Source organism: Vicia villosa, linkage group LG5 (genome assembly GCF_029867415.1).
Source record: "Vicia villosa cultivar HV-30 ecotype Madison, WI linkage group LG5, Vvil1.0, whole genome shotgun sequence".
In the NCBI taxonomy this organism is placed as follows: Eukaryota; Viridiplantae; Streptophyta; class Magnoliopsida; order Fabales; family Fabaceae; genus Vicia; species Vicia villosa.
In genome coordinates this window covers 89014791-89028598 of record NC_081184.1, presented here as the reverse complement: position 1 = coordinate 89028598, position 13808 = coordinate 89014791, and the positions used below count along the sequence as shown (strand labels likewise).

At 33.0% G+C, this 13808-nt stretch overlaps 1 protein-coding gene across 1 annotated transcript; it reads right to left on the bottom strand.

Moving 5' to 3' along the window:
• Positions 1-805: 805 nt before the first annotated feature.
• On the bottom strand, positions 806-10747 carry LOC131601820 (uncharacterized). Its single transcript, XM_058873713.1, has 14 exons — positions 10189-10747; positions 9567-9736; positions 8043-8146; positions 7493-7559; positions 5702-5794; positions 5459-5623; positions 5213-5353; positions 5038-5115; positions 3323-3435; positions 3191-3251; positions 2399-2566; positions 1643-1744; positions 1305-1394; positions 806-1215 (listed from the first exon to the last, which is right to left on the bottom strand). The coding sequence occupies exons 1-14, from the start codon at positions 10466-10468 to the stop codon at positions 1153-1155; spliced, it is 1695 nt and encodes a 564-aa protein (XP_058729696.1). The 5' UTR covers positions 10469-10747; the 3' UTR covers positions 806-1152.
• Between the last annotated feature and the right edge of the window lie 3061 nt (positions 10748-13808).

Here is a 13808-nt window from a genome sequence, read left to right as displayed (position 1 = left end):
ATAATTTAAATAAAAAATAAAACTGAAAGAAAAAACCTCAAAATTAAGTATTTTATTTTATAAAAAAGAATTTCGATTTTTTCCCAAAAAATCTATATAAAAATGTAGATGCACTTTATATATGTAAATACTATCTAATAAGAAGATTTTAGATTTGTAATTTAACCGGGAGTTGTCATATTTAGTAGGTTGTAAAAAAATGTAAATATGATATAATAAGAAAGTTTTAATATAATAAGAAAGTTTTAAAATTGAAATTTGACGAAGAATGTCATACATTTTAAGTTTGAAAAATGGGCTAATATCTAAAATAGTGGGATGTCATACATTTTAAGTTTGAAAAATGGACTAATATCTAAAACCGATTGTACGAGAAGTGTATATCATTAGCCTATATTTATAACTATTTGAATATCAATCAATTGAAGAATGAATTGATACTTTATAAATTATGAACTAATAGACGCATAATGTGAATCTAAAAAAAACCCATGCGTTAACATGAATTTCTTACTAGTTCATCAATAAAAATTTACTTTTATAATATAAAGAAATAAAGTTCAAATCCTCAAATTTGCTAGAAACTTTGGTTTTATATTAAGTTGAGTGATAATTTATTAGTCTTAAAATATTTGTTTAATCCCAAAAAAAATGTGTTGTTTAAGATTTTTAATGAATTATATAATAAATATTTAATTTTATATAATAAAAATTTGCAAATAGCTCAAAATCATTTTCAATTGCAACATTGCGCGAAGTTTTTTTTTTTCTTACTATGTGTCAATTTTATATTTTATGAAGAAAAAAAAACAAACAAATCTTTTATTGAGCTACATCCAAGTAAATAGTAAACAAGACCTAACTACGGCAAATTAGCAACTCATGGTGACACAGCACATGAATTACTAACCACCTTTCTACATGATGAATGCGCCAAATAAGAGGCAAATATCAAAATTTTGGCGTTCTTAATTTAGCACAGCCAAAAACATTTTGCTGTTTTTAACCACTAACTAACCGAATATAATAACTCATGAATAAAATACACTACAAAGCGGTTTTAAATAGAAATTTCATCCTAAGAAACTATTTAATTTAATTAAAACATGAGAACTACGTAGACCAAACATGAGAGCACGATCCGGACGGTCATTATGCTGTCTTCACTTTTCTAGAAGGAGGCCGCCGAAATAAACTGATTAGATCATCAAGACCCTGCCAATCAACAACACTAAGATTAAATGCACGCAAAAAAACTAGATATCTTAAGTTTGCAGTGATGTTGGTTGTTAGTAAATATGTACCCTAGTAGTGATGACCAAGAAACTGAAGAGGACGATTAAATATGATCCCAACACTAGAAGCAACAGTAAGTCAAATGTGACACTGGCAACCTGTAAAACAATTAACGTTTATTTTAGACATGAAAGGACTATTTAATTACAAAGCCAAAAGTAACTGAAAAATATGTTGCACCCACAAGTAACTGAAAAATACAAACTACAAACTGAAGATTGTCTAAGCAAAATTCTGTCAAAGATCCTTTTATGTTTGATTCGGATGCTCTAAATGGGGAAAGAGAACAAGCAAATGGCTTATCTTGGAATACAAAATAAGGCACAAAGAAAATAACTTCAAATACCTGATATATGTTCAACTTTGCCGAAGTTGAATCATAGAAAGTGAACATCCCATCTAGTATTTCTCTTTGCACATTGACTTCATCTGTATGATCTTCTAATTCCTATAAACACGCAGAGAACTTGGGTGAGTATACTAGAACTAACAAGATTGCTTCAATAATATCAAAGAAATTAAGGACTGGGCACTCTCAACTCCAATTCTTCTTTTTGAAGAAGCAAAACTTATACTCTTTCCATCTGTTAAGATAAGACCCCTAGGTGTTGCATTTACATATATAATACAAGCGCGGTCACAAAAGAAAAAATATACAACAAAACATAATCAAAACCAAATTTGAGGCACATTCACCCCTAATAATTCCTAGAGATGTGTTCCATAAGATCCACACTTTGTTCATGAAATAGACAGACATACGAAGAAGATCAACCAAAAACGATTTTCAAGGTGATATGCTCCACTAACTCCAACCCTACTTGAATCTTCATAAGCTAGTAAAATAGCATACATAGTAAATTTGACCTTTTTCTTCAAGAACATAATAGCATGCAGAACATAGCTTGTACCATATAATCCCTTATCAACCCAAAAAACTATATACATTCAGTTGTTGCTGCAAACAATCCCTTAACTGGCCTACCCACAACCATATTCATCCTAATGGACTTTTTTTCATCCTAACCTAATGGACTTAACTTAATCCTTCACTGGAAACAGATGTAAAAGATATTATGCAATTTACACATTCTAATAATACCTTTTTCAATGCCGTAACAAAAGGATCGTCTTTTGATAAAAATGGTGCTACTCGAGGTGTTCGCGACAAAACATCTAACCATGATCTAACATAAGAAGGATTAACAGCCAAGTTACTGTTGTTCGCAAAAATCTGTACGTTCTTCCCTTGATGCCCATAAATATGCTTCTGCAAAATACAGTTCAACAAAAAAGAGATGTTTAAAGAAAAAAACTTGGATTTACATGAAAAATATATGAATTTTCTTGAGGCCAGATGTCACATCATAAAATACTGCATATCCAATACAAACATTTTTTTTCTAGGTAATTCTTCAAAAAGAGATGACACTTAAGGATGTTGATTATGTTATTCAAATTTACTATCACCTTGGCAAATAAGCCAGGTTGCAATAGCCAAAAAAAAAAAGGAATGAATCAAGAAAAGGATAACCTTCATTAAGGCATCAATGTAACTGACATAATCATGCCAAATACAAAAAATATTTTTATGATTAAATACCATTAACCATAAGTAAAACTATGACATTAGCAATAGCATTACTCGTAATTAAATAGAATCAAATAACAATATTTAAAATTGCAACCACCATGATTGTACTTAAAGGACTGTTAAAGATGATGCAGTAGGAACAAATGAAGAGTAAATTCAGCACCATAACTCCATAAGTGACCCATTCTGTATGTTTGAACAAATAATCAGTGAAAATTACTTTTCTGACAATCATGTTGGATCTCCAATCTATCATTTTTGTGGAACAATTAATCTTTTTCTGAGGTAAATTACTCTTACCGCAAGAGACTCGGCAATTAGTTTCACACTTCTGACAATCGCTGCTTCATTGACAAATTGCCTGCAGAATGAAGCTCTCAGCATACAGGCATACAAATTAGAAAATTTTGGTATTTAAGCCCAGAGATGAACCTGCCATCAAGCAAACCACCAGTGCTCTCTAGCAATTCAGGTGCTGTAGAGAGTTCAGAGAGGGTAGCAGCCGTAACTCTCAGCCTTGAAAACTGTTCATGCTCCCAAGCTACCTACAGCAGATGTTTAGCTTTAATACCCAGCTTTAGATGTAATAGTTAGACAAATGTAGGCAGTACAAGCTTGTTATCAAGAAATATATTTCAATAAAGCATGACACAAGCGGATATGATTAGGGGAAGGAAATGGCAACCAATAGGCAGCTGTACAGATAGTATATATATATCATTAAAAGTAGGCACAACCTCGTCAGGGATCCTTTAACTTAATTTAAAGTATGAAACATGTCTTTTATCTTTTTTTAGTCCTTTCTCCATGTAAGGTTAGTCCTTCATGTTTTAAAACTTTAACAATGTTGGACCAAATCAAACTTCAGTTTTCATCTATGAATGCTACCAAAAGTCTTGCTTGACCTCTCTAAAAAGGCATATCTTCAATTCGTCATGATAACATCTAAATTACATCATGATGACTATTACAATATCTAATCCAACAAAACTAACATGATGTGCTCTTGTTTTTATTTAAGATTGTGATTTCGTTATAGTCAATGAGGGTTTAATTGAGGTGCTGAGTGTGAAACACACTATAGTCAAGGAGGGTTTACTTAACTATGTAACACGGGGGAACTAAGAATGAATATTAATCAAACAATGTGACCATTTTTAAAGATAACTGCCAAAACTTTAAAAATAAAACTATAAAGGACCAGTTTGAAATTTTAAATTAAGTTAAAGGACCCCTGCGTTGCATAGGTACTGGTACGTACCCAGTACCCGGTACGGGTACTGGTACGTGGTACGGTATTTCTAGAAAAACTAAGGTACGGGTACGTTAGTATAATGCTTTAAAAATACAATTATAAAAATAACAAAACAATTATATTATTTAAATAACGATAAAATAATAAAATTAAAAATATTTTGCTTAAATAAATCACACTTAAAAGTATTAAATTATTAATAAATCATAAAATTATGGTTGAATATCAATATTTTCTTCTCCAATGAATGCAGTTTCTAGTTCACGTTCATTGAGAGAAAGAGTAGCAACTTCAAGAATAACAGCTCCATCAAATAGATCCAATTCATCTCCACCAATATCCCATATTTTTGATATTCCTTCATTATAAATCTTACTCTTTCTTGAAAAAAGACGAAGATTTGTATGAATAAAAACTAAATACTTAGCTCTTTTTTGATTGAGCCTATACCTTTTCAACGAGTGAATAAATCCATATGTGCTCCAATTTCTTTTCAATTAGCCTATTTCTTAACTTTTCTTTCAGTTTTTTATTTATAAATAGAATAAATAAATAACCTAATTTTTACTTAAGACTAAATTATGTTATCCAAAAAAATTTAAAACCAAAAAAAATAAAAAAATTTGGGTACGTGTACCAAATGTGTACCGGTTGGTGTACCAAAGTAAAAATAAAAAAATCGGTACGGCTTCGGTGCGTACCGTACGAGTACCGTACGCGTACTGGTACCCGGTACGTACCCGGTACCGGTACTTTACCTAAAACGGAGTACCCGTGCTTCACAGAAGGACCCTAATGTAGTTAGGTCTCAAAAATATTTCTTTCTCAAAGATCTCAAGAATGTAGTTAGGTCAGAGCCATGCAAGTAAAATTGCAAGAGTTTACCACTTACTCGAGGATTTGAAATATTTATTTTCTTATGTTTCAGATTAACTTGGACACCCAACTCTTCTGCAACACTTGAAAAATCCTACACCAATATTTTCCATCAAAGAAGTCAGTAAGTCAAAACTGCAAGTCAATCCATTTATTTTAGTAAAGCCCCCACCACTGGGACAGTCACTTACTTCTAAAATTTGCTTAATAAAGGCATTTTCTGGAGGTTTAGACACATGAATCCATAATTCATTTTCCCACGAGCCAATACTATCTAAGCAAATTGCATAGTCAATGCTCTCACGCAGACGTTGATCAAAGCTTTGAAGCCACTGAAAAATACAAAACTATTAGTGACAAGAATCATAACATCAAGAATACCAACATGAAACAGACTTGTCAGACAAAAAAATGAACTTTCATATCGGAAATATAACCTTGCGGGTTCCGTTGTAGTTGTAAGGCCCGCCAGACGTTAGCCCAAAAAGCAAATTGTATTGCCCTCTTGTCTTCGGATTAGAATATAAAAGAGAAAACAATCTAGCTACTTCGAGAAGAGCCACAATGCCACTTCCATTACTATCGCTTCCCACTGATAATGCCTAAAATTACAGACGTTTGAAATAAGCATGAAGGTCGTTTGGTATAGTTGTACAGATGAAATTAAAAAAAATAAATACCGGTGCAGCCCCAAAAGTGTCATATGATGCCACTATCGCAATGGTGGGTAATTGATGTGAATCACCATCTGTCTTCAGCCCTGACAACCATCCCTACAACCATATAAAAGACATCTATCATTCACACAAGTTATATCCAAAACACACCAATTTAAAAACCCTTGTGAATGCAAACATATTGGTAATACATATTTTCATCTGTTACATTTTATCAAGCATAAGCTATATGTTTTCCAGGTTTAAATTATAACATAACCATAACCTTACATTCAACATTAATTGTTAAACTGCAACTTGCACAAGCTATGGAAGATGATAACAATAAAGGAAACAAGAATTTAAGGAAATATAAAATAAGCAGGCCTGCATAATGAAGAAGTGCTCACTTACTCAAGAGAGAAGAAAAACAATAGGAAGAAAATAAAATGCCTTTGAGTGACAACTTAGGAATGTTTGATACGTTGTAGACTTGAAGAAGTGCCGAATTGAGACTTCAAAGTCAAGTAGTTCATTATTCAGTCAGGTTACTGGTATTATAGGTCTACAACATATCAAACATGCCTAAGTTGTCACTAAAATGCATTAAGAAAATAAAATTACAACCAAAATCCAGGAAAAAGATTATGACATGTACCAGATTATCCTATTAAGTATTTCCTATTTTCGCCTAAACATGCGGCTAAACGGTTGCTCAATACGGTTGCTCAATACACAAAAGCCTCAAGCCTATACAAAGCCACTGATTCAAAGCTTTATAGATTTCACATATAACATCTGAGAATTAATGTGGAAGATACAGCAAAACAGAAGAGGGACATACTATTTCCAATGTTTGACTTGACCATAATGAAATCTGTTAGACAACTGAAGGTGATTGGTATATACAACTACTAAGATTATGCTATATCCTATGGAGATAGGGTTCTCATCGTCATGAATTTATGACAAATGTTTATGGCAAGCAATGTTGTCAAACTTGAGATCCTACCCGGGATTGGGAGAGGGTAAAAAGATCGTAACTCAAGGATTTTAACACAGAATATAGGATCCTACCATTCTACCAATTATACCTAAAATAAATAAAAAATTATATGAAATTATACTTGCAAACATAGATGTGTCAGATGACAGGCAGGGGATGGAGCAAAGGGATGTGACAGGCAGGGCAGCTTAGGGAAAAGAAGGGAGGTAACAGGACAAGTGGTTACCAAGAAACAATGCTTCAGCACTGCAGTGTCCTGCCTACTTGAGGGGTTGTGAGATGGGACTGCAAACAAAGTGGCATGTCTCGTGTCGGATCCTATTAGGGAACAAACTTAGGTTTCTAACTTTGTTTGAACTTACCTATGAGGGTGTTACCGCTTATGTGGATTATTGAGTCATGCTCAAACCCAAGGCTCTTCCAATCATACAATAAGTCATCTTAGACTGTCTTGTTACAGAAACACAAAGGTTGGTGATTGTTCAAACAGAAATCTCATATGGTATCAATATATGTACGTCTTAAAAATTAAAAACAAAGAAAACATAAAAAGAAATTATATTGATGACATATTCATGTGATGCCATTAGTTGTATTATATACATATTAGAATTTGGCCAAAGTTAAAAATATGCTTCTCAACTTACATTACATATTGATCTATTTTAAATAACTTTAGTTTGATTTCAAATTAGATCAAAATAATGTCCGGAAAAAAAATTCAAAGCCATTGCTAATCTAAATGAATTTGCACACCTATCACCCAACAACCACATAGTATTTCTGCAAAAAGAAAGCAGAACAAACACCTGAATATTTGTAATGGGTGGAGATGCAACTTTTTTTGGCTCAGTGGCTGAAATGACAAATTTGTACCTGCAACATTTCAAAAAAGGGGGGGAAACACAGAAAAGAAATCATTGACAACATCACTTCCAAAAGAAAACAAACTTGACATGCAAAACAACATAACAGACATGTGAAGCAATTTATTACAGAAAGAAAATAGAAGAAATGTAACAACTGTGAAATCAAAGGATAGCTAAAACATAATCCGGACCCAAGTAGTAGTCAAAACAAAAACTTCACATAATGTCCGGAAGGATAGTTAAGACCATAAATCATACATGTGTACAATGGATAGTAAGATCCTACAAAATTCATAAAATGTGTGTGCTCGTATGCGTGCGTGCCTGTGCGTTGGTGTGTTACGTGTGTAAGTGTGCGTGCTTGTGCGTTGGTGTGTAAGCGCGCGCGCGTATGAAGTCATACAACTTTATAGATCACAAGTTAAAAACTAAACCTAACAAATACAGTACAAAACACCAATGGAAGCCTTATTCATCGAATTAAACCTACCCGCCAGTAGTTGCAGTGGCAGGCTGACCAGAGGCATCATTCTTCTTGATATCCAATAACACGGCATCAATGTTGTCATCCTCAAAAGCAAAATAAACAGGATACTACCAACAAAAAAAAGTATCATAAAAGTTAAATTAAAAAACAAAATTAATAATAATAGAGCTTAACCTATCACAAATATAATAGTAGGAAACATAATAAAACAAAAGGGTACCATGTCACATATTAAAGGCAAAAACAAAACATCATTAGATAAATTGGGAAAAAACAATAAATTATAGAAGAATACAATTCCATAGTACAGAAGTGCATCTTTCCTATCTAATATACACCACACTAATAACATCATCATCACAACAAACAGCGCACTAATGTTGGTCTTCAAAAAATTTAGAATGAGTGGTAGTCCACTCCACACGATAAGCTAGATAAATGGTAATAGAGGACAAAGAGAATACTATGATAGACAACAGAACTTACGGAAAACCTTTCAATTTTGCCAGTACCTCCCGGCACTACTTTATCAGTCAAGAGCCTAAGGCTTTGTTTGAAAGTTTGGAGGGGAGGGGAGGGCTTCCGAAAACGAATATTTAAAAAAATATAGGAAAATATTTGACATTTTTTGAAAGAATGATTTTGTATAGAATGGTAAAAGAGTGTTAATCATTACTATATTTTTAATTTTCATAATACTATAATATTTGGAAAATTTATGTAATCCCTGTAAAACCCTTATTCAATACAATTTTAAATTCCCCCAAATTAGGGGGGTTTTGGTGTTATGAATAAAAGCAAACCCTCCAAAACCCTCCCAACCAAAATCCTTCAATTATCTCCACTCAATCCTTCCTTTTCTTCAAAACCCTCCCCTCCAAACTTCCAAACAGACCCTAAGGCTATGATAGACAATAAAATTTAAGGAAAGCATTCCAATTTTTTCCAGAATCACTTGGCACTAACTGATGAGTCAAGAGCAATAAAACATATGCAAACACATAAAGCTGACTTGAGAAGCATATCTATAGTGAAACATATCAAAATTAGGTTCATTAATTATCTGCCAGACTGCCACAATTGATATAAAAAATAAGCAAGCAAGTCGTCTAGAGCAAGCGAATAAACAGGGTTGGCAGATCACTACTGCATAAGGAAGCTAGCCAAAGTATTCAGTCATCAACAAAACAGTGGGAAAACTACAAAGCCGGTATTACTTCATCAAACAAAAATCGATGAAAAAGACCAATACATTTGCTAATAAAATCAGTTAAGTTATTGGAGAACACGGGCATAGTCAGTCAAAACAGTGCATAAATTAATTTAAAGAGTATAACACGACTTGAAGACTTAGAACGAAAAATAAAACAATTATAAAGTAAAGGAATTCAAAATAAATGAACTAAGAAGTTAATTTTTGCTACTAGATTCCAGCAAACAATTCATTTTATTAAAAATTCCAAAAGAAAAATAGTTGGAACTTCATAACAACATATATAAAGAAGCAACTTTCTGAAATTTACTCACAGGTAAGTTGGCATGTATAAGTATTTGTTCAAGCTCAGCCAACACACTCTTCAGCAGTTCTTTGCTCCCATCGTCACCATTACTTCCCACACCACCTTTGTTTTCAAAATTGAACATCTGGGGCAGCAAAAATATTAAACCCCCCAGAGGCTTGCCAGCAACAATGTACTCTGTCACATCAGTCAAACAAAATTGTAATCTCGTTAAATTAATAATGAAAGAAAAGCCAAACCAACCATTGCCCCTAAATAATGATCAATACAAAGTAGTATTGGCTATTTTCAGAGTTTGACTAGATAGATACTTTATCCATAACATTAAATGAACCATGACATTATTTCTTATACTTTCTTTTTTTGTCCCAAACTATAAGAATTATTATACAAATTTATATTTCCATAATCAAACAGAGAAAGTGAAAATCAAAATCAACAAATTGAACAAGGAAACACCGCAATAACACTGTAGCCGTTTCGCAAACACTATTCGTAACTTGCGTAATTCAAAACTACTTCGCACATCGTTGCACATCAACATCATTCAAAATAGTTAACAGTTAAGTCTCAGTAAAAGCAACTCAAAATTCAATCAAAACACAAAAAACGATCAGAACAATAAGAACCTTGAACAAAGGACATGTTGAGTTCACGAAGAGGAATAAGAAGAACAGTGCGCGAGAGATCGGCGTGAGGAGAGAAATGAAGTGAAGCGGCATGGTGGTTGAGGCTCGCGAGTCGAGATCCGAACGGAACACCGGACATGTCGTATTGGATTAGGCGGTAGACGTCAACAACAGTGGCGCCGTCACAGAAGTCGACGCAGGCGACGAGGATGAAGACGAGAGCGATGACGGAGTCGAAGAGCATTTCACGGTTGCGAGGTTTTCGTGGCGGCGAAGCCATGGAGTTGAGATCTGATCTAACTAGGGTTTCTGAGTAGAGAGAGTATGGGGATTCCGATCTACTCTTGAATAGAATACTAGGAATATTTGTGATAATGATTAGTTTTTCATATTAGTAGAGAGCGTAGGTAGAAAGAGTTGAAGAGAAAGTGAAGCAGATCCGAGAGGTGAATGGAAGACGGAAGAAACAAGGTTAGTTATGCTCAAGTCAGTAGAGCATCATACACTCCACTAGTTACTACGAGTGGATTTTTCTCTCATTTATTTTCTTTTTAAGAATTTTCTTTTTGTTGGGAATGAGATTTTTTTACGAGAGGGAAGGCTTCAAAAACAATTGAGATCCATCTTTTAATTTTATGTTATCTTAATAAAATATTTTAGAACATGTTTATTTTTTTTATAATTCAAATTAATAAAAATGAATGATTTATAAATATTAATATTTATTTAATTAAATCATAAATATAAATAAAAATTTCAGGAACAAGAGATTGAGCTCTAGACCAATAATTCACACATATTTAACTCAATTAATTCATATTAGTTAAAGGGTCATGCTAACATGTGCCCTTAAGGCACATGTTAAGAGCTAAATGTAGAAATTTTTTCTAAGAAATTGTGCATTGTTTTCATAAAAAGTTCATAATTAATGTGTTTATTACATTTTCCAATACTAATTTACTATATTTAGGTTTCTTAACATGTGCCCTTGGGGCACATGTTAGCTTTATCCTTAGTTAAATTATCTCACACTTAGGACATTCTAATTAATTCATAACAAAATACGTATTTTGGTCACTTAACTCTAAGTACGAAGTGCGTCTAAGAGGAGGTGAATTAGATTCTTAAAAATTTTATAGGTTTTTGATGATGTATGGATTATTTTTCTTGTTTATGGTGAAGTTATGGAAGATGTAAAGTGCAGAAAAATAAATGACACAAGGATATATCATGGTTCCCCTCACAATCTGAGAGTACTCCAGTCCCCTTACGCAGTAAGAGATTTTGTTGGTTACTTGTAAAAGACAAATCAAAGACCAAGAACAATCCTCTTGGACCAAGAACAATCCTCTTGGAATCTACACTAAATCCACTAAGAGAATAATCCTCTCAAAGTGACTCTCTTGCTTCCAACAATCCTGGATAGCAAGGTATACATAAAGTATTCCTAATTTTACAAGAGTTTTGAAGTTGAACAATATATCAATCACTTGATTGATCTTCTCTACCACTCATGCAATTTATACAGATAATAGGTGCTCAAATGTTGATGAGTATGTGGACAAGTTTATGAGAACAATGCAAAAAATTCTTTGTGAAAGTTTGATAATCACAACACTTGATTTGAAGTTTGAATGAATAAGAGTTTGTAAAAATTGTAAATGGAAGAGGTGAATTCAAATCTGAAAATATAATGCTTTATATAGTGCATTAACACCTTTTAGAAATGATGCAAAACAATGAAACAATGTTTATCTGAAAAGGTGTAAGTTGGAAAACATTCAAATCTGAATAGAAATATCTTTGGCTCTGTTTACTCAGGAAATCGATTTCCGTAGGGGGTAAATCGATTTCCATGAAGCGTTGTGACCATTTTTGAAAAAATTTACTCAGGAAATCGATTTCCATATAGAGTAAATCGATTTCCATAATCAAAACAGCATTTTCCAGAAACGTGCAATTCTTGGACAAGTGTGTGAAATCGACTTACCCCCTAGGGAATCGATTTCCTGAAGCTTCTATGCAAAAATTATTTTCTTTTCAAGCCAAAGCATATTGGCACTATAATGTTTAAGCTCCATAGTCTTCAATAAAATCTTTAAATCTTGATAGTTGTTTTAAGACTTGGATACTTGAATGGTACATTATGCTTCTAAACTTTTGCACATCCTTTCTTGATTCAACTGCACATTTGTTGACTTCATCAAAACAAGTAATTTTGAGAAGCTTGACTTCACATTCTCCCCCTTTTTTTATGATGACAACCATTGAAACTTGACGTGTGTTATTGCTTGATATGTCCTAAAAAGCATGCTCCCCCTATGTTGATGACTCCTCCTTTATCAATGTTTTTACTTAAGAGAAAGAGTGTTTATGAATTATGAGACTGCATAATTTTTTGGACAAGAAAAGCAAACACATGCCTTTTCTCCCCCTTTGTTATTATCAAAAAGGATGAGGAAAAGAAGTACAAAATTGAAACATTTTCATAATAGGCATCTGTTTACGGTGATTTCCGGTAAACAACCGCTAGTCTTCCAAACTATAATAAATATGATTTGGTTACTTGCAGGATCGACTAGATTGATCCTAGGACACATAGTCAAGAAGATTGTTATCAATGTTTGTTCGAACCATATTCATTATTTGTCTTCTTCAATAAGCGTTGTTCGATTAACAGAACAAATAGTCTTGACAATCACTTTGTTACATATAAATGTGACTTCAACGAAAAGATAAGTAACATAACATAGAAAATTAAAAGGACAATTGAAACGTAAAGAATCTTAAACTGCAGAAATATAAAAGACTTTGAAAGTAAATAGCATGAAAGTAATTCGAAAGTAAATGACATTAAAGTAAAGATGCAGAAACGTAAATGGCAAGAAGTAAACGAAATGCAGTAATTCTGAAAGATATTTAAAAGCAAAGGATAATACACATGTATTAAAATGGTGGTGTCATACGTACATTTTCTCAGCGAACTCTTTCTCTTAACGCTTGATACTTGAGTAAATATGTGAGTGATTTGTACAAAATGAACACACAGAATCCTAACATTAAGACTCCTATTTATACTAGTTTCGACCTTAACGGTCCTATACTAATCTGCTGCCACGTTTCTCATCAGAACTTCCAGCGAAGCCATCTGTTGTTGAACGGTTATGAAACCGTCTTCGAATTTCAAATCTTCCCGCCTGAGTCCATCTTCGACGCGTGGCAGTGTATTAAACAAACACTACTAAAAAAACACGCTAAGTAGTAATACTTGAATACATATTCTATGAATTTTGTCTAAGTCCCGAAGACATATGCTTTCATTAATCTTTCAGCGTTCACTATCTTCATCGAACTTAGAAGTCTTTATTTTTCGAAGCATGACCATCAGTAGCCATTCTTTTACTTTTTAAGGGATGGCCATCAGTAACCATCTTTCCTTCGATTCTCAACTCCTTCGAAGGACAAACAATATAAAACGAAATCTTCAGCTAACAGCATCAAACTATAAGCACAATGAAACAAAACAAAAAATACATAGCACAATACTAGACCTTATAAGGGAGACATTGTCTTAACATAACACATAAAACAGAAATTGAGAACATAATATAAAACATAAA